The following is a 25,006-nucleotide window of genomic DNA, read 5'->3' as shown; positions in this document are numbered from 1 at the left end:
AAAGCAACAAATGCTGGAGATCACAGTGGGTCAGGCAGCATCCATGGAGAGAGAGAAGCTAACGTAGAGTCCAGATAAAGAATAATCTAGACTCAAAATTTAGCTTGCTCTCTTTCCATGGTTGCTGCCTGATCCACTGTGATCTCCAGCATTTGTGCTTTACATACTATCCTATAGTTTTCCACTCAAAAAGCTCTGGTTTTGCTTGCCTTACTTTGCCATTTAAGGAAATCTACTTCACCACCTGAACTCAATTCTTTGTGGGAAGCACAATCTGAGGCTACCAATTTCCTTCGAATCAATTGATTCAGCCCAGATCTACTTATACCCATTGACATTGAATTTTGTTGTTTATTCAAGGTTTCTTAAATGATTTTTTTCTGGACATCACCCTGAACTTTACGATACAATGATTGCAGTCCCTAAATTCTTGCCTGATTAATGCATAATGGCCCATTACTCACCCACCGCATCGCTAAGAACCAAGTCTTGGAGTGTCTCCTTTTTTATTGGACTCTTAAATATATTTTAGCAATTTTTCTTGGACATAGAGAAGCTGCAGAGCTGGGCAGAAAGGTGGCAGATGGAATTCAATGTAGCTAAGTGCGAGGTGATTCACTTTGGGAAGAATAACAAAAAGATGGGGTACTGGGCTAATGGTCGGATACTTGGTAGTGTGGATGAGCAGAGGGATCTTGGTGTCCATGTACACAGATCTCTGAAAGTTGCCACCCAGGTAAATAGTGCGGTGAGGAAGGCATATGGCGTACTGGCTTTTATTGGTAGAGGAATTGAGTTCCGGAGTCCTGAGGTCATGATGCAGTTGTATAAGACTCTGGTACGGCCGCATCTGGAATATTGTGTGCAGTTTTGGTCGCCATACTATAGGAAGGATGTGGAGGCATTGGAACGGGTGCAGAGGAGGTTTACCAGGATGTTGCCTGGTATGGAAGGAAAATCGTATGAGGAAAGACTGAGGCACTTGGGGCTGTTTTCACTTGAGAAAAGAAGGTTTAGGGGTGACTTGATTGAGGTGTACAAGATGATTAGGGGGTTAGATAGGGTCGACAGTATGAACCTTTTCCCGCGTATTGAGTCGGGTATTACAAGGGGGCATAGCTTTAAATTAAGGGGGAGTAGATATAGGACTGATGTTAGGGGTAGGTTCTTCACTCAGCGAGTCGTTAGTTCATGGAATGCCCTGCCAGTAACAGTGGTGGACTCTCCCTCTTTATGGGCATTTAAGAGGGCATTGGATAGGTATATGGAGGATAGTGGGTTAGTGTAGTTTAGGTGGGCTTGGATCGGCGCAACATCGAGGGCCCAAGGGCCTGTACTGCGCTGTATTCTTCTATCTATCTATCTATCTATCTTCTATCTATTCCTTTGGAGCACTTGCCCCTTTTACCTTCCACACTGCAATTACCAAGTCTATATTCGGATAACTGAAATTCCCCCCCGTATAATTACTGTATAATGGTGGTCATTTTTAGTGATTTCACTGCAAACTTGTTCCTCTGTCATTCGCACTAGTTGGAGACCTATAAGCTATACTGAGCTGTAATGCAGACATTCCAGAAGGGAGGCAGCTGGTAAAGCCACTTTTACATAAAACAGAATTTATTTACACGATTACTAAATAAAACAAACAAAAAAAGAACAGAATACAGAATAACTTAACCTACCCGAGAAACCAACAGATTATACCAACTCAATGATGCTGTTCCAAATTCCTACAACAATCCCCCTTAAACACCCCTTGGCAAAAAAGGTAAAAATCAAACAGGACAGAAGTCAGAGAGCGGGGGCACATGGAATAGCCTCTTTCATGTAGGTGTTTCTTGGATCAGCAGCCTCAAAATTACCTGACTGCTTTCAGCAAATAGCCAAACTGCCAAAACCAAATCAAATCAGAAAAGCTGAGCTGGGAGAACTGGTCACTCCCCTTTCATTGTACAAGTATGTTTTTTAAAAAACTTGAAAGCCTTTTAGCGAGTTAAGATTTGTAGCTCAGATAGAGGTTCTGGACGTAGGATTGCTCGCTGAGTTGGAAGGTTCATTTCCAGATGTTTCATCACCATACTAGGTAACATCTTCAGTGGGCTGCCAGGCAAAGCATTGCTGGTGATTCCTGCTTTCTAAAAGGGTTTGCCTTTTGCATGAGGAAATACCCGCTAGCTATGATCAAATTGGCCCTAAAACAACATAACACTACACCAAGAAATCCTGCAGTGGTGCCTCAGGACTGAGATGAATGACCTCCAACAACCACAGCCATCTTCCATTATGCTAGGTATGAATCAAATAAGTGAAAAGCTCCCATACCACTCATTTTGATAAGGCTTATTGACACATGCCTGGAAAGACAGTAGAAGCAAAGAACCTTATAACCTTTTAAAAAAAGATAATTAAGCAGGCACTTAAAATAACATTAAAGGCTATGACCAAGTGCTGAACAGTGTGATTCACGCAGACAGATGGTGTTTTTCTCTCAGTGCAGACTCAATCAGCTGAAAGACTTTTTCTATACTCTCTGACCCCATGTCTCAGTCCTTGACGTCAAGGGCAATCACTGTCAATTCATCTCTCGACTTCAGCTCTGTGCATGCAATTTTAACAAAGTCACAACCTGAGGACTGACCCTGCTGAAACGAAAACAGAATATCAGCGAACAAGATATTGCTAAGTAGGTATCATGACAGTATCACAACCCTTTCCATTACTTAGCCGATGATTTGAGAGTTGACTGTTTGTCCCATTTAGATTTATTCTCTCACCACCCTACCTTGTAGCAAGGATAAAACTGGGCAATTGTCAGTTAGAGATCACTGTGGTAGCTTTAGCACAACCCAGTTTGTAGAGAGCTGTGGCTAATTCTGAAGTCCAGGTTTCCGTGCTATTGTAAGAAAGTGATCAGTATCTAATGCAACTGCAATATCCAGCATTTTCAACAGTAGCTTGACATCATGTGGAACAAATTGAATTAGCTGAAGACTGATCCCTATGACCTATCGGAAAGATGTTGTAAAACTTGAAAGGGTTCAGAAAAGATTTACAAGGATGTTGCCAGGGTTGGAGGATCTGAGCTACAGGGAGAGGCTGAACAGGTTGGGGCTGTTTTCCCTGAAGCGTCGGAGGCTGAGGGATGACCTTATAGAGGTTTACAAAATTATGAGGGGGATAGATAGGATAAATAGGCAAAATCTTTTCCCTGGGGTCGGGGAGTCCAGAACTAGAGGGCATAAGTTTAGGGTGAGAGGGGAAAGATATAAGAGACCTAAGGGGCAACTTTTTCACGCAGAGAGTACGTGTACGGAATGAGCTGCCAGAGGAAGTGGTGGAGGCTGGTACAATTGCAACATTTAAGAGGCATTTGGATGGGTATATGAATAGGAAGGGTCTGGAGAGATATGGGCTGGGTGCTGGCAGGTGGGACTAGATTGGTTTGGGATATCTGGTCGGCATGGACGGGTTGGATCGAAGGGTCTGTTTCCATGCTGGAAATCTCGGACTCTATAACTCCACATGGTGATGGACTTAGAGTCTGCAAGATATGACTGCATGAATATGACCATGACTGCCCTCCAAATTTTGGCAGAGGGCTCCAGATGTTCTTGAGGACTTGACAGAAGTTTGCTTTTGTAGATTCTGGTGCCTCGGTTTATGACTGATTATCCATCTTGTTTTATTATTTACCATAGCAGCGTAATACAGCAATGTGGCTTGCAAGGCCATATCCAATGTGTTTAATTGTTAAATGCCATCAGTGTGACTATTCATTCAGATACAGGTTGATCATGTTTTGAAGAAAGGGGACCGAGTAAACCAGATGGATTTTCAAAATTTGAAAGGACATGCTAGGTCACCTTTAGGCTAGCTTTTAGTCCCAGATTTATTCCACCAGCTGCAGTGGTCAGATGTTTGTCCACATTCCAGAGGCCATTGCTCTGAACAATTGGTCCAGTGACATGATCACAACACCACCAACCCACTCATTTGAACAATGGTAATCTTGCTAACAAGATAGGATAACGAGTGATAAACTCATGCCAGTCACAAGGAAGGAAAGATTAAAAACAGTTTGAGAATGTGACCACAGACGAATTCATTCAGCATGACGAATACAGTTTCTGAAAGTCCGCAAAGAGGTTTGCTTCAGCCATGCCAGTATTTTGCTGAGGAAGTGAAGATTAATCAAAGATCGCACATCAGACAGATCGTCTGACAGCAGAAAGGAAAAAGCTGAGGAATCCAAATGCTTTTCATTCTGGTAGTTAAATCACCAAGTGGAGAAACCAGACTTTGAAGGCATTTTTTCAAAAAGTATCATAAGTTCTTGGTTATACCACAAGATGGAGTCCTATAGTAATCAAAACTGCCAAGTTAAGTTTACTAAAACATTTCCAAATCAGGATGTTTCAGCTATTGTCATCACTGAAATGGCAACATGAAGCTTACAAATTGTAACTATATAAGCAACTTTGATAGAGGGGCAGTGTTTTTTTTTAAAACAACGTCATTCATTCAGGACCATGGACATCACTGACACATTGCGTGGAAAGTTAAAAATCAGTCTAAACATCATGGCACAGACAGAACACAATGGGCTAACACCTTCAAACATATTGTTTAGCTAACACCAATTGTTACAGTTAACCTGAGAATGCAATTTTTAAAAAAAAGGTTGTGATTTACACATGAAACAAGTGAAACTATCATGGTATTCTAACAAATGAAAGACTCAACAAACAATCAAGGTATTTTTCAACGTATAATTTCAGTTTCATCACACTAAATTTTTGCGAAAAATTCTGTGCCTTAAAATCGCCCGATTAACAAGCGGCGCTCCGAGCGCCAGTGCACTTCCAATTAAACTGTTGGACTATAAGCTGGTGTTGAGAGATTTTTAACTTTGTACACCCCAGTCCAACGCCGGCATCTCCAAATATTGACATCGTGTGGAAAATGGGAAGCCAATCAAGAAGGCTACTTTGTGCTATCTGGAGTCAAGCTTCTCAATTGTTGTTGGAGCTGTACTCATCTAGGTAAACAGTATTTCATCACTCTTTCCAGTTGGTGGGCAGGCACTGGGAAGAGGGGAAGGGAGTTGCTCACCAAGAATTTCCAGAATCTGAACTGCTCCAGCAGCCAGCTCAGATTCAGTGCTCATGCAACTTCCCGATGACAATTCCATGGAGCACTCAAAGTTCCAACACCAATATTCTGGAGAGATTCATTAAACACAGTTTCTGTGAAGCACTTAAATTAAGCAAAAGCACCAAATTAGTACAGCTATAGTCTTGACATAAAAAACAAGACCCAAGTAGACCATTCAACCTTCAACCCTGCTCTATCATTCAAAAAAAATCATTGCTGATCATCTGGTGTTCCCAATTCCCCATTCCCACCTTCCCAAAGATAAATCTGGATTCTGCCTAACAAGAGTGTATCCAAATCTTTCTTGAAAATGTTCAATTATCCCACCTCCAACACACTCTGAGGCAGAGTTACAAAGTGACACAACCTTCTGGTTAACTAATGTTCTTATAGGGAAAGAAACTACTATCCTTACCTGGTCTGGCCTACATGCGCGCTTAGAGCCAAAACAATATGGTTGACTCTTAACTGCCCTCTGAGCAATTAGAGAGGGGCAATAAATGCTGGCCTAGCTAGTGATGCCATCAAGTGAATGAATTAAAAAAAGATGCACTGCAGAAATTCAAAAGATGCTCAGGCAGCACCTTCCAAACTCATAATCATGTCCTTCAAGAAGGATAAAGGCAGCAAATACATGGGAACACCACCACCGACAAGTTCCCTCCAAGTCACTCACTGTTCTGATTTGGGACTATATCAGTTTCTTCACTGTTGCTGGGTCAAAATCCTGAAATTCCTTGCTTACATCATTGTGGGGCAACCTCCAGTACATGGACCAGAGCAGTTCAAGAAGGCACCACCTCACCACCTTCAAGGGCAACTAGGGACAGGTAACAAATGCTGGCAAGCCAGCAACACACAGCCATGAGTGAATTTTAAAAAAACCTTCAGCACCTTGTCAAATACCTCCTGGAAATATCAACATATGTCATTTAAAGAACCTCATTATCTACTTTGCTGGTTACATCTTGGAAGAACGGTAGCAAAATCAGTCTAACAATTTACACAGGCAGCTGACTGTGTGGAGTTTGCACATTCTCCCAGTGTCTGCATGGGTTTCCTCCGGGTGCTCCGGTTTCCTCCCACAGTCCAAAAATGTGCAGGTTAGGTGAATTGGCCACACTAAATTGCCTGTAGTGTTAGGGGTAGGGGTAAATGTAGGGGAATGGGTCGGGGTGGGTGCGCTTTGGTGGGTCGGTGTGGACTTGTTGGGCCGAAGGGCCTGTTTCCACACTAAGTAATCTAATGTAAGTAATCTAGTCTAACACTACACTGACTCAGGTTTTGACTTTCCAGTTATTAATTCTTTAGTATGTAATGGAGTTTGACAATTACCCAATGATAGACATTAAACTAACAGGTTTCACAGGTCAGCACAATGTCAAGGGCCGAAGGTCCTGCACTGCGCCGTAATGTTCTATTTTCTAACAGTCTAGAAGACCAGAAGACCCAGGAGCAGAAATTACACCATTGAGCCCATCAAGTCAACTCCACCATTCAAATCATAGCTACTAAGTTTCTTTTTTTAAAAAAAAATACGTACCACAATATCAAATACCTGCTGAAAATGCAGAGCTCTCACTTTAGATGTCGAGAGTGTGGAGCTGGAAAGAGACAGCATGTCAGACAGAATCAGAGGAGGAGAATCGACGTTTCAGACACAAGCTCTTCATGAGGAAAATCCTGATGAAGGGCTCATGCCCGAAACATCGATTCTCCTAGTCCTCCGATGCTGACTGACCTGCTGTATCTTTTCAGCACCATATTCTCGAATCTGATCTCAAGCATCTGTCGTCCAAACTCTCACTTTAGATGATCAATACCCTCTTCAGAAACTCGAGATATTGGTCTTGACTTCTAGCTAGCTGCATGTCAATCTAATTTCTTCCTCCTGGATTACCTGTTTGGCTAGTCTCTGCTGCTCTTTACATTCTAAACAATCATTTGACATGCCACTCCTTACTGAAGTCTGGCTTTGTTTCTATGCATTAGAAAGATGCACTTGTGGTAACAATATTGGAAAAAAAATTGAATTATGGCAGAAGCAGGAAATTCCAAGCTTCTTCGTTGTGATTTGGTTATAGACAATCCTGGCAAAGCAGGGTTATGAAAGAAATCACAACAGGACCATTGCGACAGATAACGGTCACCAAACCAATTTAATTGAGTACAGATATACATGCAGGTTTTAAATTGGACATTCAAAAGAAAGATGAAATCAAAAATTTCAACCAAAGACATGTAAACAGCAAAAACCAATGAGTTACTACGACATTCTGGCTGCACGACTGACATGGTGCCCTCCAAATGTGCTGCATCACTAGGAAGGCTACCCCATTTTCTCAGGAAATCCTTCAGCCACACTCCAGCTTTTTTCCCCCTCTACTCCCCCAACACTTTTGACCTCTCAAAGTCTATTTCTTTCTCAAAGATATTCAGTGATAGCTTCCACAGCCTTACGGTTGACAATTCCACAAACGATCGCCCTCGAGGTGAAAAGTTTCTTAGCACTGCACTCTTAAATGGCCAGAGATCCTGAGATTGAGACTATTCGGTTGGGGAAACACCAGCTCCAGATCCAGTCTGTCAAGCCCTGCCAGAATTTAACAAATTTCAATGAAATCCTCACTCATTCTTCTAAACTTCAGCAAAAATAGGCTTAGTCAACCCAATCTCTACTCAGAGGAGAAATCTGCCTTCCCAGGAAGGAGTGTGGTGAGCCTTCATTGTATTTCCACTTAAGCAAATATACCTTTTCTTGGATGAGACGACCATAATTGCACACACTACTCCAGGTTTAGTCTTCTTTGAGCTAATAAGCAGGATCGATAAATGGAAAGCAGTGAATGTAATACATTTGGATTTTCAGAAGGTGTTTAATAAGGTGCCCACACTTAAGGTATGGGCCCCATGGTATTTGAGGTAGTGTATTAGCACGGATAGAAGATCGGCTAACTAATAAATGAGTGGTATGAGGGTAGTATTTTCAGGATGAGAACCTGTAATCAATGGAAATGTCTCAGGGATCAGTGTAAGATCACCATGTTTTTTTTATTTATTCATTTTTGTGGGATGTCAGCATTGCTAGCTGGCTAGTATTTATTGCCTACTGTTGATGGGCATTTATGTTACAATACAGATTAATGACTAGAATGACTAAAGTGAACGTACTACAGACAAGTTTCAGGATAACCAAAGTGGGTGAAAAGGCAAGCGGTGAGGGTGACAAAGTTTGCAGTTTAAGCGAAAGAACAAAAACTTTGCAGTTGGAATATAACGTGGAAAGATTTGAGGTTATGTACTTTGGCAGGAAGAATAGAGGAGCTGACTATTATTCAAATTGAGAAAAATTACAGAAAACTACAGAACAGAGGGATTTGCGAGTCCTTGTCCACGAAACAAAAAGCATACAAGTTCAGTGGGTAATAGCAAATGCAATGTTGGTCCTTACTTCAAAGGAAGGAGAGTATAAAAGTCGTGCATTTTTGCTAAAACTATATAAAGCTTTCATCAGACAACAGCTGGAATACATTTTGGTACTCTTCTTGGAGGAAAGAAAATGGCACAGGAGGCAGTCCAGAGAACATTCACTAGGTTGATAACAGGTACAGAACTGCCTTGAGAAAAGAGTTCAGATAGGAAGATAAGAAATGGGAACAAGTAAGCCATTTCAGTTCCTTGAACCTGCTTAGACATTCCTCATGTCCACTTTTCAGCAGATTCCCCAAAGCCCTCAGATTCACAAACTGATCGACAATTTGTCCATCTCAGCCTTAAATATATACATAAGGACAGTGCTCCCAAAAGCTGTCCATGGCAAGGAGTCGCAAAGACTCTTAATCCTAAGAGAGACGTTCCTCGCCTCAATCTCAAATTAGTGCCCTATTACGCAAAAAAGTGATATTCAACTTCTAAGGCTCTGTAGATCCTCCTTAATACGCTCAATCACATCTTGTTTCGTCTTCAGCTCAGTTGGAAATACCACAACTCCTCTTCCAAATCATTGATATTTATTACGAATTGCTGGGCCCAAGTAGTGATCTCAGGGACTCCCACTTGTCACCACCTTCCATGCAATGACACTAAGACCATACTGTTGGGGGATGGACATGTTAAAGGGATTGCACTCATGAAACACTTCTTCCTACTCTTTTGTATCTGCTAACCAATTCTCAAAAATGCCACTAAGTTACCACACCACCACACCCCCCCTACCCAGCCATGGTTAGACTTTGCACACTAATCTCGTCTTATCAAAAGTTTCCCGAAAATCTAAATACATCACACCCACCAGTTCTCCAATATCTGTTCTTCATCCATCATTAAAATGCAAAACACTTGTCTAATATGATTTTCCTTTCACAAACCCACAATGACTCCATGTAATCCAAATTCAGCTACTTCAATGACCTTCCTTGAATAAGCTGATGGTTGCACAAACTTCAGCACCATTTACAACTGGTCAGAAACAGAAACAGTCTGCATTCAAATGCAGCAAGACCTGGACAAGGCGAGGGCTAAGTGGCAAATAACATTTGCCACCAATGACTATCGCCAACGAGAGAAGCGAACCATCACTCCTTGACATTCCATGGCATTACCATTGAATTCCCCAATATCAACACCCCGAGGTTCAAGATTGTGCACAAACTGAACTGGACTCCCCACATAAACAGCGGCCAGAAGAGGAGGTTAGAGGCTAGGAATATTGCGGCAAGTAAAGCACCAGACACCTGCCCACCATCTGCAAGGTACACGTAATGACAGTGATGGAATATTCCCCATTTGCCCTGGATGAGTGCAACTTCAGCAACACAACCTCCAGGACAAAATGAAGCACTTGATTGGCTCCATAGCAACAAATACTCACTCTCTTCAGTACGGATATTTAGTAGCAGCAGTCTGTACCATCTATAAGATGCATTGCAAAAATTCACCAAGTCAGCATTATTGAAACCCACGATCACTATCATCTCAAAGGATAAAGGCTAGAAAGACACAGGAACACCACTAGCAAGTTCCCCTCCAGACCAATGACCACCCTGACTTGGAAATACATCCTTCAGTTCCTTCACTGGATCAACATTCAGGAGCACCCTGAGAAAAAGTGAGGACTGCAGATGCTGGAAACCAGAGTTTAGATTAGAGTGGTGCTGGAAAAGCACAGGTCAGACAGCATCTGAGTAGCAGGAAAATTGATGTTTCGGGCAAAAGCCCTTCATCTTCCTGAAGGGCTTTTGCCCGAAACACCAATTTTCCTGCTCCTCGGATGCTGCCTGACCTGCTGTGCTTTTCCAGCACCACTCTAATCTAAATCCTGGAACTCCCTCCCAAATGATTTGTGGGTTTACCACTATCAAATGGATTGCAGCAATTCAAGGCAGCAATTCACCATCAACTTCAAGGCATGAGGGATGGTCATTAAATGAGCGAATTTTTAAGAAGTCATGTGTGATGGATGAGTGCAATTCCAGCAATACTCAAGGAACTTTAAAAAAGCACTTTATCAGCACCTCATTTACTACTTAGTGGCAGCAGTGTTCACCATTTACAACATGTCCTCCAGTACCTCACCAAGGCTCTTTCAACATCATCTCCAAAACCCATAATCTCTTTCACCCAAAGCATAAGGATAGCAAACACATGGGATCACCAAGTGGAAGTTCTCTTCAAAACTATATCATTATTCCTTCAATTTTATTCAGTCAAAAACCTGGAATTTCCTTTTGTAATAGCACTGTGCCAATATCTATACTATATGGAATGCAGCGGATCACTTGGCAGATCACCACTACTTTGTCAAAGGCAATTAGGGGTTGGGCAATTAAATGCTGGATTTGCCAGCAATGCCAAAACCCCCACAGATGAAAAAAAAAGGCTAGGAGCTCCCAAAGGTCGCAACTGTTCACACTAATATTCATGACAAGGGCTATGCATCCAAACAAGAATTCATTTTTTAAAGTAGCATGCTGTCTAAGACATAGGTTTGCACTGAATAGAACAGATTGAAGTTGGTCATTCGCATCAACATGGGAGTCTCCACATGTTATAGATAGCAATACATACTAACCATGAATTAACGAACCATTCAGCCATTGTATGTAGTAATTTTGTGGAAAGGAAAGCAGGATCTCATTGCTGACAATTGAAAATGGCAACAGCAAGACCGCACCAGCTGAAACAGCCAAAGTAAATGTGCACAGGTACAACCTGAAAAAGATCAGAAACATTAAAAATAGTGAATACTAAAAACTTTTCAACGAACAATGACAAAAACATAACAAGCCACGCAGTAGTCTCAGCGTATCTGGTTGCAAACTGTACAACACTACTGTCAAGGTTTCTACCATCTGCAAATGTAAAAATAGTCAGTCAGTCATCCTCCCAGCTAAAACACATTTATTTTCAATGGCAATTCAATACGAATTAAAACTTGGACAGAAACAATCATTTTCTAAATAATTAGCAAAGTCACACAGCAGATAAATATACTTGTATACTTGGGAGGCAGACACATTCAAACTGATTTAATATTTCATGTTCTCGTCGTTTTGGTCCCAACATATAAATGTAATGATATTATTTAAGGAAAAGGACTGCTCATTTTAAAGATCATAGATATACAGCATGCTTAAAACTTGTATGCGAGCACATGTTGCTGTTCTTGCTGAATGAGATTAAAAAAATGCAATCAAATTTCACTAACATTATTAATTCCAATTTAAAAGAACCCCAAGGCATACATAATCATCTGACAGGAGATTCTTCTGCATTCTTCCAAATCTTAACTTGCACATTAAATTTTAAACACTACAGAGAAATAATACGGAGTGAGTCTAATTGCTGGATCAGAGAGCTGGCATGGGCATGTTGGGCTAAATTGTTGTTCTCTTGAAGGCTCTGGTAAAGGATTCAACTGAAACAAATCATGACCCCTTGTAATACATAACTCTACAAGTGAATGTACAATAACACTTCCTAATCTAACAAGAATTTTCGTCTGTCTATTTATACATCTTTTCATCCTTCAGGATGATGTCTAGTAAGGAGAAGCTGAGGAGAGAACAGCAGCAGAAAACCAGCTGCTCCGGTTTCCTCCCACAGTCCAAAGATGTGCAAGTTAGGTGAATTGGCTATTCTAAATTGCCCATAGTGTTAGGTGCATTAGTCAGAGGGAAATGGGTGGGTTACTCTTCGCAGGGTCGGTGTGGACTTGTTGAGCCAAAGGGCCTGTTTCCACACTGTAGGGAATCTAATCTAATCTACAATAAAGATTTAAAAGGAAATTGCCAAAGTAATATTCCCAGTAGTGCATTTGCACCCAGTCTCATTCATCCCCTCTTTCCATTCCTCTCCCTCACTCCCAGCAGAAGAGAAGCAAGTCTTGAGGCAAACAGCAACATTTACAATGAAGTCCCAGTTAAGGTTCACAACCTGGATATGCACCTGGTTATTCAATTATCATGTTTCTTTCTTTCTCTCCTCATAAAAAATTGTGTTAAGGTCACATTTGTTTCATGAAGACTGTGGAAAATGAAGAAAATATTTTCAAGGTAGCTGCCATTGTTCCAGCAGAACTATATATCATATAGAACCAAAAATTTGCCTGCATGAAATTTTGTCTTGACAAAATTATCAAAACTGATGCTGTACTGACTAAAGAATCCCCAAAAAGAATTTTATTAAACTTTTGCCGAAGGGGTTTTTTCTTTACTGGAGTACTGTGTAAAGTTCTGATCATTCTGTTACAGGAAGTATATTATTTAACTGGAGAGGGTTCAGAAAAGATTTACTAGGATGTTGCCAGGAGTGGAGGATTTGAGATATAAAAATAGACTGATAAAAGTTGGGACTTGTTTCACTGGAGCATAATAGGTTAAGAGGAGATCTTTTTACGTTTATAAAATCATGAGGAACATAGATAATGAGAATTGCAAAGGTCTTTTCCTTAAAGTGGAGAAGTTCAAAACTCGGGGGCATATTTTTAAGGAGAGACTAAAAGGATTTAAAAAGGACACATGGGGCAATGTTTTTACACAGTGGTTCATGCGTCGAATGAACTGCCAGACAAAGTGGTGGTGCAGGTACAGTTACAATGTTCAGAAGACATTTGGAGAAGTTCATAAATAGGAAAGGTTTGCAGGGATATGGGCCAAGTGCAGACTGGTGGGACTAGTTTAGTTTGGGAGCATGGTTGGCATGGACTGCTTGGACCAAAGGGTCTGTTTCACTGTTGTATGACTCTGACTCCCTGTTTGGAGGGGCTGTGTCTGTTCCAAAGTCTGTCAGTGTGAGACGATGCATTTTAAGTATTTAACACATGAACCTTCTCAACCTTCAAAGAACTCTCAGAATAATCACTATCAATTGACAGCATCCAACTCACCAAACAACAAAAAAAAACTTAATTTCTGACGGACAATGCAGAGGTTTGATCTTGGTTTCTCTATGGTACGGCTATTACATCACTCTTCCACTCTGATTCTTTGCATTTGCTTCAGGCTCCAAGAACAGACAATAATCATATGCAGACAACTTATTGTTTTCTGCCATTTTTCACAATGGCTATAAAGGTTGCAGTATATGGTCTAAATTTCACAGCTTCCAACCTTCATCTTTAGGTGACTGCACTCTGCTGCGACATTCTTCTCAGGTGAAGGCTAGAACTTGAACCATTCTTCACACACTTATTTACAGAGGAACACATAGCACATATCTCCTAAATCAAATCCCACAGTTCTGGTCAGCAATCTCTAAACACTAAAGTGAGCTTTCAGATTCTTGTCCTCCATTTGCAAATGAGGTGAATCCAAGCGAACAGGAAAGAGCTCAGATGTAAACAAAGCGAACTTTGTGGTGAGTTTCTAAAGTTTTGCTTGTTTTTACTCCCTCACTCTAAAATAGTTATAAAGATAGCTGGAATGCTCACCTGCATCTTAATGCTAGAATACAAAAATGAGCATGTGATGTTTCAGAGCAATTCAGTGTACAAACCAAGGGAAAGATAAACAAGGCATGGGAATCCTAAAGTACTGATCAGGTGGGCAGAAAAGTAGTAAATGAAATCCAACCTAGAGAGGTGCAAGGTGATGTATTTGCAAAGGTCAAACGGCTTCCCCCAACTATCTGATCGTCCAGCTGAATTCAAAGTTCCACAGCGTATTTCTGAAACTTCATCAATGGATATTCGGCCCAAAAAATGCAGGACATACCTCGGCTAATAAAGTAGGTGCGAGGGGTACTCTTGGAAGTTTTGGGTCCAATGCGGATATGCACACCAGCACAGTCCAAGGAAGTGCTGGACTCCAAGTTTCTCGATTTTTTGATCTTTCATAACAAAAGAACATTGTTTTATATCAAAAGAACAACCCAAAAGAGCAGGAGTTGCATGCCTGGTCAATGCTCATCTCTCAACCAACACCTAAAAGCTTATGTCCTAGTCATTACTATTTGAAAGAAATGGCCAAGTACAAACTGGCCAACATCTCCTTTTAAGCACAATTACACTTTGGGTCATCCAAATAAATGCAAGTTTATTCTTTTTTTCAGATATAAAGTGAGTGAATTAGCAAGCGTAGGATCTTGGCAGATCAATGTTGCAGGCACAGAGAGAGATCAGAATGGATAAGAGGCCAGAATTTGGAGATATAGATTTTTAGAGGAGTGGATTGTGCAGAAATTAAATGTTGAGTTTGTCTGGGTCGATGTGTTTGATTTATGGTATAAAGAAAAATTTTCAAATACATCTAGCTACATACTTATCACTAACACACATCACTCCCTTCTGTTAGAGCATTTACTCTACAATGCTGATTTGAAGATTTTTTGGGGGGCTATTGGAGTTGCTCTGCACGAGTTGTTTTTGTCCCAAGGGAAGTTGATTTATAACTTAATTCAATGCCATTGAGTTGAAGAGCAGAACTGTCTACTAAATCACAGCACAACACACAGAGTCCTTGTGCCAATCTAGCACACTTAGCCTCACCACAGCTAAAACAACAACATAGCGAAGGGGAGAAATCAAAAGATTTTTTTAAATTTCTAGGTACATACGAAATTCTGTTGACAATGGCATCTTCATCTTCATGATCATCTGCAAAATTAGAAACAAAACTAATCAGCAGATTCATAATGTACGAGTAGAAGTAACAGATCCAGAATCTGTAATAAATTAAGCAATTGCTGAAAAACAAACAAGTCAAACTGAATAAATAGAGAAAGAGAGAGAAAGGATTAATGTGCCAATGGATCACAAAGAGGATTGCTTTCCTTAGAAATTACTTGACTTGGGCATTCTCTAAGCAGCTATAGTGAAGCAGTGAATTAACTTTATAAAGGAGATTTCAGAAACAGAGACAGTAAGTGAAGGAGTAGGTTGTTCGGCTTATCAAGCCTGCCATTCAACAAAATTATGGCTTATCATCCAACTTGGTGCCCTGTTCTCACTTTCTTCCCTTACCCTCTCTCACCCATAAACTCTGGGTGAAGAAATTTCTTCTCTAGGACTAAATAGCCTATCCTATATCATTAGCCAGTGAACCCAGGCTCTGGATTCCCTGGTCACTGGCAACATCCCTCCAAAATGTACACTGTCTATTCCTGGAGAATGATCCATGGGATCCCTTCTCATTTTTCTAAACTCCAGTGAATACAGCCTGCACTGATCCAGTCTCTCTTCATACTTCAGTACTGCCATCTCTGGAATCAGTCTGGTAAACATTTTTTCCACTCTTACAATCCTCAGATAAGACAACCAAAACTACACACAAATTCTCCAGGTGTAATCTCACCAAGGCCCTATACAACAGCAGGAAGATATTCTTGCTCCTGGACTCGAATCCTCTTGTTATGAAAACAGAGATTCCAAATGATCTTCCTCACCACCTGGCACACCTGGGATCATTGAAACGTTTTCAGGTAGAAGAAGTGACCCAAACTGGAAAGGGACTAGTTTCCTGGCAGGGAGATATGCCAGAGCTGCTCAGGAGGATTTCAACTCATAAAATAGGGAGGGGCAACTCAGGGAGACAGTGAGGAACATGATCAGTCTGACACTGGTACAGTTGGGGGAACAAAAGAGTACATCAAATAGACAGGACAGGCAGGAACAAAGTACAGAAGAAGGAGGTATAACTAATAAATTAAACTGCATTTATTTCAATACAACAGGCTAAGCAAGATGAACTCAGGGCATGGTTGGGAACATGGAACAGGGATATCAAAGCAATTACAGAGACGCAGCTCAGGGATGGACACGACTGGCAGTTTAATGCTGGAGGATTATCAGCCAGAGAAGGGGGAGCCGCATTTTTGATTCAGGATAACATTACGGCTGTATTTAGGGAGGATATTCCTGGGAATACATTCAGGAAAGCTATTTGGGTGGAACTGAGAAATAACGAAGAGTTGATCACCTTATCAGTGATAAGTTAAGGTTTTGCAAAAACAAAAAAAAAGGTGCCATCTGAGCTCAGACAATGCCTTAAAAAGGGGTGAGGTCAGATTCTGACCTTTAAAGGCATTATCTGAGCTGAGATGGCACCTTTTTTTAAAAAATAAAACCTTAACTTATCTTGAGAACATGACTTAAAAGTAGTTCCGGGATTGAAGTCTTAATGAACCCAAACTTGTAACCCATTCTAAAAGATGGGAGACTTAGCAACAATAGAGATTTGTTATATGTATAATTTTACTTGCATGACACTGTAACCTTTTGCTATAAATTCTGTGTCTTATGGTCCTACTCCACAACCACTTGAAAAAAAAAAATTCGGTGCTCCGATAGCTAGTGCTTCCAAATAAACCTGTTGTACTATAACCTGGTGTTGAGAGATTTTTGTCCACCCCAGTCCATCACCAGCTCCTCCACGTCATGACTCTATGTGCACACCTCCCCCCTTTCAAATCTATTGCAATTCAGATATTAAATCGGCCTTCCTGTTTTTGCTACCAAAGTGGATAGGGTCAGGGTTACTTCATGTACCATGCATTTGCCCAGTCACTAAACTTGTACAAACCACACTGAAGAATCTTCGCACAATCCTCACCACCTCAACCACCCATCCAGCTTTGTGTCATCTGCAAAAACCACAGTACTTCACTGGTCATTGCCTGCCACTCAGAACAAGACCAGCTCATTGCTAATTTTTGTTTCCTGTCTGTCAACCAGACTATCCCAATCCCTGCACCTTAAAACTTTACATGCTCATGTGTTACAACAGAGGTGAAACCCTTTGTTAATTAAACCAAGCACAGGAAAATCTCACCTCGCCTTGCAATTTGTTAAAATGAGTGACAGAGAACTCCCAAATGTCACTATTTAAAGAAAATATCAACTTATGTTTTAACTGAAAGTGAACATTAAACAACTATTCACAACTCTAAGCCCCTCTTTGTCTTAACTGTTTACTACCTGCCACCAACTTTACAAAAACAGTGTTCCAATAAGATTCTTATGAAAATTACATCAACTTAATTTCAAAACACACAGCCGCTGTTGTCTTGTGTTTTTCTTCTTCCAGCTGAGGAACTCCCTGGATCACCTTCCTTCCTTTTACTGCAAGTATGTTTCATATGAAAAGGTACCTTTGATAGAGTGTTTCCTAATTTCTTAGAGAAGATGTTAGCTCTCCCTCCATTTATCTCAATGGTAGTTGCTCTCTCCAATTTTCAAAAATATCTGCATTTTCATATCCCCAACATCAGATTGTCTCATTGGGTCAATGTTGGCAACATAATAAATTCAAACTCAAATCGGGTTTTAGTAGCCTGGGGCATAATTTAAATGGATTGGTTAAATTTGAATCATTGTCAAAACAACAATGAACTCAGGTATCCATTTCACAGCCAAATGTTACATATTTTCAACTTTCCAATACACTCTGGGACAGCCATCTAGTCATATATACAGGTGCTTGTAAGCTCAGTTCAGAACAGCATTCACTCTCTCAAAGTGATAGTACACGCTTTCAACTTCATAACACATGAGACTTTATCAAAAACCTTGTGAAAGTCTAAGTAAATCACATCTACTGGCTCTCCCTAATCCAAACTCCTGGTTGCATCCTCAAAAGATTCCACTAGATTTATCAAGCATGATTTTCTTTCTTAAATCCATGCTGACTTTGTCCAAACCAAATAGTGTTCTGCTATTAATCTTCTATAATGGACTTGAGCATTTTCCCCACTCCCGGCCAACCAGTCTAAGGTTCCCTGTTTTCCCACTACCTCCTTTTTAAAAATGGGATAACATTAGCTACCATCCCCTCTATGAAACGTCTCAGGATCTGTAGGATCTTGAAAGATGATCATCAACGCATCTATTTTGAGGGCCACTTCAAGTATTCTGGGAAACAGATTGCCAGACAACGAGGACTTAAATCTGTCTTTAATCTCAATTTCCCCTGCTAACAGAAATTTCCTTAAGTTCATCCGTTGAGATACCCTATGTTCCCCAACATTTTTGGAACATAACCAAACTATGCCTTTTTGATCCCCATTATAAACCTCCCCTATTCCGGACGTTCATTTAATACTTCTGGACCAATAGAAATTCAAAAAAAAAAACCATGGTAAAGTCAGAACCCAGCTCAGACACTATGTAGCTCAAATAAACAAATTGGTAGGGAATACAACACAATATTGGAGAGTTCTTAGTATCATACATTATGTTGTAAACAGTCATAGCTCTAAAACGATGAATGTTGGAGATTGCATTATATTTCACCCAATTTGAAAATACCATCCATGCTTGGGTGAAGATAAGCAAGGACATTTTAGGATCTTGTGGAATGCCAACCTAAAGTCACAGGTTTCAATCTTAGCAACCATATTTATTGAAATAATTTTACCTCAATGCTATTGTGCAATATCTTACAGCATCTTATCAGCTAACCCTATCTGTATCACATGCAAATGCTGCAGAGTCCTTGGAGTGACAATCTAACCCAAGTTAACATTTCAAAAGCACCATTAAAAACAAAATAGGAGCTGCAATTTAAGATGTGTTGAAGTGACACTGTCTTGCTGTTGCCAATCCTTTTCCTTTAAAGGAAAGGCAATGAAGAACACATGCATAAAAAACTTCCAATACATTTGATTGACTGTACTGTCCAATCCAATAAATTAACTTAGAACCTACTGCAAAACTTTCAATGAAATCACAATTAGGTGCGATAAGTAAAAACATGCCTCACTGAATCAAATAGAAAAGAGTCCAAGGCTTTAACACATTCAGTTTACAACCATTTGTTTAACTCATGATAATTCCTTTCACAAGATACTGCATATAGTGCGAAATAAAATAAGAATCCATGGTGTTGGGGGCAAGATACTGGCATGGATAGAGGATTGCCTGATTGGCAGAAGGCAGAGATGGGGTATAAAGGGTTATTTTTTGGATGGCAGCCAGTTATAGTGGAATTCGGCAGGGGTCTGCGTTAGGCTTACAACTTTCCCATTATACATTAACGATCTAGCCGAAGGAACAGAGGGAATTGTCTCACCTGCAACATTAGCAAAAGATAGTTGGAGAGGCAGATATTGTTGAGGAAACTGGGACACTGCAGTGGACTTGGACATGCTGGAAGACAGGGCAAGGAAATGGCAGATGGAATAGAAAATGGGCAAATGGGAGTTTATGCACTTTGAAAGGGAAAACAGAGTCATAGAGATGTACAGCATGGAAACAGACCCTTCGGTCCAACCTGTCCATGCCAACCAGATATCCCAAACCAATCTAGTCCCACCTACTAGCAGCCGGCCCATATCCCTCCAAAACCTTCCTATTCATATACCCATCTAAATGCCTCTTAAACGTTGCAATTGTACCAGCCTCCACCACTTCCTCTGGCAGCTCATTCCATACAAGTACCATCCTCTGGGTGAAAAAGTTGCCCCTTAGGTCCCTTTTATATCTTTCCTAAAACGGGGAAAAGCTTCAGAAATCTGAAGCAAAAAGGGTTTGGGGAGTCCGAGTGCTGTATGGGTAACATGCAGATTCAGTTGGCAGTAAAGACAAAATTAATATTAACAATAATTTCAAGAGGGCTAGAGTACAAGAGCAAAAGGCACTGCTGAACTGGTATGAGCATTGGTCTGTGAGCAGTTTTGGGCCCGTATCCAAGAATGAACGTCCTGGCATTCCAGACAGTGCACAGGAGGTTTACAAGAATCATCCTAGAGATGAAGGGCTTGCCAGATGAGGAGTGGCTGAGGACTCTGGGCCTATACTTAAAGGACTTTAGAAGGATTGGATATGGGCAGGGTTTGATGAGATCAGATTGAAACTTACTGTATACTAAGAAGCCTTGATGGAGTGGACTTGTGGAAGATGTTTCCACAAGTTGGAGACACCACATACTGAGGGCACAGCCTCAGATTGATGAGACGACGCTTTAGAATGAACAGGAGGAATTTATTCAGCCAGAGGGAGGTGAATCTGTAGGAGTCATTGCTGCAGAAGACTGTGGATTACCGGTCAATAAGTTCATTTAAGACAGAGATAGATAGGTTCTTAATTAGTAAGGGGATCAAGGCTTACTGGGTCAAATGGCAGAGCAGGCCTGATGGACTGAATTGCCTAATTTTGTTACAAGATCTTATTGTCTTCGAAAACTAAAGAACATGACTAAATTAAAAGAGAGAAGACACTGGGCATCAAGTACATAAAAGAATGGAGACAATTCTTAGTCTGTACAATCAACTTCATATTGGTGTGAACAATAGGCGTCCATATTCCATAAATTAATTTTTTTAACAAAAAAATCAGTTTGCAACATCTCAATAGAACATAAAAAATCATTCACACCCAATTGCAAGATACGTACATATTAATTTCAAAGACTGTTGCTCAACAAACACTACTTAGTGCATTAAAAGTTAATTTTAAACTGAAAAGATTGTGAAGTTTCTCTCAAAATAGGAGACATGTCTAGCTTTAGTGAAGAATTCAAGTTTCACTCTAAAATAGCCAGTGTAATCCAAGCTGGCATGTCCATGCCAAATAGATATTCAGTGCTAAAATCACCTCGTTTGACATTGCTTAATTTTAAGATTCAGCTACAGTAGCTAATGCAAGTACAGCGACTCTTCCCAGTGGCTATACTGCTGGCCGAGACCTGCAGCAGCGATCCCAGAGCTGCTTCTCCAAGAGGGTAGTTACTTCAATTGGCTGGAAGGTTGGTTTGTGATGCAGAATGATACCAACAGCATGGGCTCAATTCTAGTCTCATTGAAGTTACCATGAAGGACTCTCCTTCTCAATCTCACCCTCACCTCAAAGTCCAGTGGCCCTCAGATTAAACCATCACCATTCGAGAACAGCCCTACGGCCCTTCAGCCCAACAAGTCCACACTGACCATCTGAAGAGTAACTCACCCAGACCCATTTCCTGCTGACTAATGCATCTAACACTATGGGCAACTTAGCTTTGGCTAATTCACCTGACGTGAGCACTTTTTGAAGAAACCAGAACATACAGAGGATATCCATGCAGACACAGGGAGAATGTGCAAACTGCACACAGCCCAAGGCTGGAATTGAACCTGGGCCCCTGGCGCTTTGGGGCAGTACTAACCACTGAGCCACCGTGCCTTCTTTAATTTTGTTCAGGGTCTATTTCTACCTTCTTAATTGGCCTTGCAACCATTTTATCCATTAAACATTGTCGTCCCATTTCCCTATCCCCGTTTCAGTCGGAGCAAACACTCAGACACACTATGGCTCGACCTTCTTCAGCCTTATTCCGGGCCCTGGAGAGAAAGAGAGAACGATCGCTCATGTGCACAGAGACAGGAGTTCTTGGTCTTCTCTCGAACAGCAGATTCTTAAGGAATTAAATGGTCACTTATAGGGAGCAGATTCCAAATAAGGCAACAACAATGTTGTAATGGTCACACAAGTGTAAGTAACCTAATCTATCAATCAACGATCAACAGTAAAGATTATGTCATGGGTGTTCCTCACCTCGTTAACTGGCATGACACAATGGATGTTCTTTTCCTTGTTAAACCACTACCCTTGCCTCCAGCACCTCATTGACCAGATAAGAATGTGCAGGAAACAAAGTCATGCAAACTGAGCCTTTGTCAAGCAACCCTAAGCTTGACTTTCTCAACATGCTTTCGTCATTTGTACTGACGTATTTGCTGGTCTTTCATCTTTAATTAACTCAACTGGTCTAAAACAATTATCTGCACTTTTGCTCACCTATATTGGATTTCAGCCAAATAATTATTTAAAATTTTAAAATCTCAAATTCCCATTCCTCCACAGCCTCATTCCATCATGTTATGACAATCTATTTAAACTTTACAACTTTTTTCACACTTAGTCTTTGAAGATCAATTTGTGTACTACGTCACCCTCATCTCCAACATCAGATTGTCACAAGCCTCCTCAAACTACCCCAGCAAACTAAATCACTGCTTCAAAGAACTTTTGAATATGTAGTTGCGAAGGTAGGTTTTATTCAATTGCCCAATATAATAATACGAAATAATGCAACTTTCATTTAGAAAAGCTCTGCAAGACCTTGACCATATGGTGTACGCTTAACAGAAGAAATAGAGCAAGTATGCAATCAGTGCAAAGCTCAGCTTCAACTTGTATTCCTGCTGCTAGAGTACACAGTCAATCCATTTTTTTCAAATGACCAACCCGAACAACTAACTCACTTAAATAAGGTTGAGATGCAGGATCACCAACTCAGCTTAATCAGCTAGAGAATATGATATCCACATTCGAATTCATGTCTGCAAACCAGACATCATTCCCAATAAGCACCATTGTGAAAAATCAACATTTATAGTACAAACTTCTTGGAAGCGAATAATCTTCCTGAACATTAACTGCAGCTGACTATCTCACAGCACATGTTGAAAAATCTGGACTTCAAGATCTACAAAAGGGTAAAATAGCACAGCTTGGTCAGAAAGGGAAAAAAAGGAGGAAAATAATAGATTTGGTGGCGTCAATCTTTTCATCTATTGCATTCTCTTACCAATTCATACTCCATGCATCAGCAATCAGATCTTTATTCTCACCCAAGGACTTCACTATTAAAGAATTAAAAAGGAGAATACTTCACCAATTCAAGAGATGAAAAAAAATTAAAACTAATTCCATAGCATTAAGAGTATCATAAACTTGTTCCATATTCATTCTCAAGTCTGCCTGGAGTCATGAACATGATGTTCGAAATAAGTTTTCACATTCAACTTAAACTTTCAACAGATGTTTGGAGTTTACAAAGCTTTGACCTGACCACAGTTGAAAATTAATGACAAACTCCAATTTTCAACTGCTAAAAAGCATTGAAATTTTAAACAGAAAGCATGAGCATGGTGAGTAACAATTGCAAAAGAGTTAAATATCACTGCAATGCTCTAGTGCTAAGATGTTCTTATCTAATATACTAACTGTATTTGACCTTGAAATATTTAGAAATGTCTGCAGAAAACAGATTTATTTGACAATCTTTATTCAAGTAGTGCAAGTATCATGATTGATTAAAGAGGTCTCAACAATGTTACTTAGTTCTTCATGAACCTGAGCACAATCATACTTGGGGAGATGGTAACATTATAGCAACACCATTCGACCAGCAACAAACAGAACCTCAGGTTAACATTCGAGGGGATTTGAATCAATGGGAGATGAAAGTTCACTTCAATTAACAACTGGAGTTAAAAGCTAGTTGAATGACAGCCTTATATCACAGGTGATTATCCTAAAAAGCCATTGGTTCACACATGTCTTTAGGCAAATAAATCTTCCATCATCTATAGTCACAGGTGAGGCACTGGAAAACTGGAGGTTGCCCAACATGGTGCCACTATTTAAGAAAAGTGGTAAAGAAAAGCCAGGGAACAACAGACCGGTGAGCAGTTTGGTGGAGGGAACCCTGAGGGACAGGATTTACATGTACGTGGAAAGTCAAAGACTGATTAGGGATAGTCAGCATGGCTTTGAGTGTGGGAAATCATGACTCATGAACTTGATTATTACTTTTTTTTAAAAAAACTCAAAGACAATTGATGAGGGCAGAGCAGGAGACATGATCTATATGGAATTCAGTAAGGCATTTGAATAGGTTCTCATGGTAGAGTTGTTAGCATGGTTCAATCTCATGGAATACAGGGAGAACAAGCCATTTGGATGCAGACCTGGTTTGAAAATAGCAGACAGAGGTTGTTGGTGGAGGATTGCTTATCAGACTGGAGGCCAGTGACCAGTGGTGTGCCACAAGGATCAGTGCTGGGTCCACTGCATATGTAAGTGATTGGGATGTGAACATAGGAAGTATAGTTTGGAAGTTTGCAGATGATACCAAAATTGGAGGTGCAGTAAACAGTGAAGAGGTTTACCTCAGAGTACAACAGGATCTTGATCAGGTGGGAAAATGGGCTGAGAGGTGGCAGATAGAATTTAATTTAGATAAAATGAAAGGTGCTGCATTTTGGAAAAGCAAGAAAGAGCATAACTTATACACGTAACGATAAAGTCCTAGAATATTACTGAACAATGACCTTGGAGTGCAGGTTCATAGCACCTTGAAAGTGGAGTCGCAGGTAGATAGGATAGTGAAGGTGGTGTTTGGTATGCTTTCCTTTATTGGTCAGAGTATTGAGTACAGGAGTTGGGAGGTCATGTTGTGGCTGTACAACTGTTGGAATATTGCGTGCAATTCTGGTCTCCTTCCTATCAGAAAGATGTTGTGAAACTTGAAAGGGTTCAGAAAAGATTTACAAGGATGTTGCCAGGGTTGGAGGATTTGAGCTGTAGGGAGAGGCTAGACAGGCTGGAGCTGTTTTCCTTGGAGCGGAGGCGGAGGGGTGACCTTGTAGA

The 25,006-nt window shown here is 40.6% G+C and overlaps 1 protein-coding gene across 4 annotated transcripts in view; it reads right to left on the bottom strand.

The window, feature by feature from the left end:
- The window catches only part of lmbr1 (limb development membrane protein 1), a 268,615-nt gene that overhangs the window by 215,966 nt on the left and 27,643 nt on the right, over positions 1 to 25,006 (bottom strand). For 3 of the 4 annotated variants that reach the window (XM_087987559.1, XM_087987560.1, XM_043690708.2), the window contains exons 3-4: positions 15,211 to 15,250; positions 11,228 to 11,367 (exon numbers count right to left, since the gene is read on the bottom strand). In XM_087987559.1, coding sequence (XP_087843685.1) covers positions 11,228 to 11,367; positions 15,211 to 15,250 — 180 coding nt within the window. Of the gene's footprint in view, positions 1 to 11,227; positions 11,368 to 15,210; positions 15,251 to 25,006 lie in introns of those variants that run through there. The other variant, XM_043690711.2, reaches the window with a different exon arrangement.

The sequence above is a fragment of the Chiloscyllium plagiosum genome, unplaced genomic scaffold (assembly GCF_037043375.1).
Source record: "Chiloscyllium plagiosum isolate Xiang-an unplaced genomic scaffold, Cpla_swu_hap1 HiC_scaffold_5, whole genome shotgun sequence".
In the NCBI taxonomy this organism is placed as follows: Eukaryota; Metazoa; Chordata; class Chondrichthyes; order Orectolobiformes; family Hemiscylliidae; genus Chiloscyllium; species Chiloscyllium plagiosum.
The sequence above is the reverse complement of the archived record's forward strand: the minus strand, read 5'-3'. Positions and strand labels throughout refer to the sequence as shown.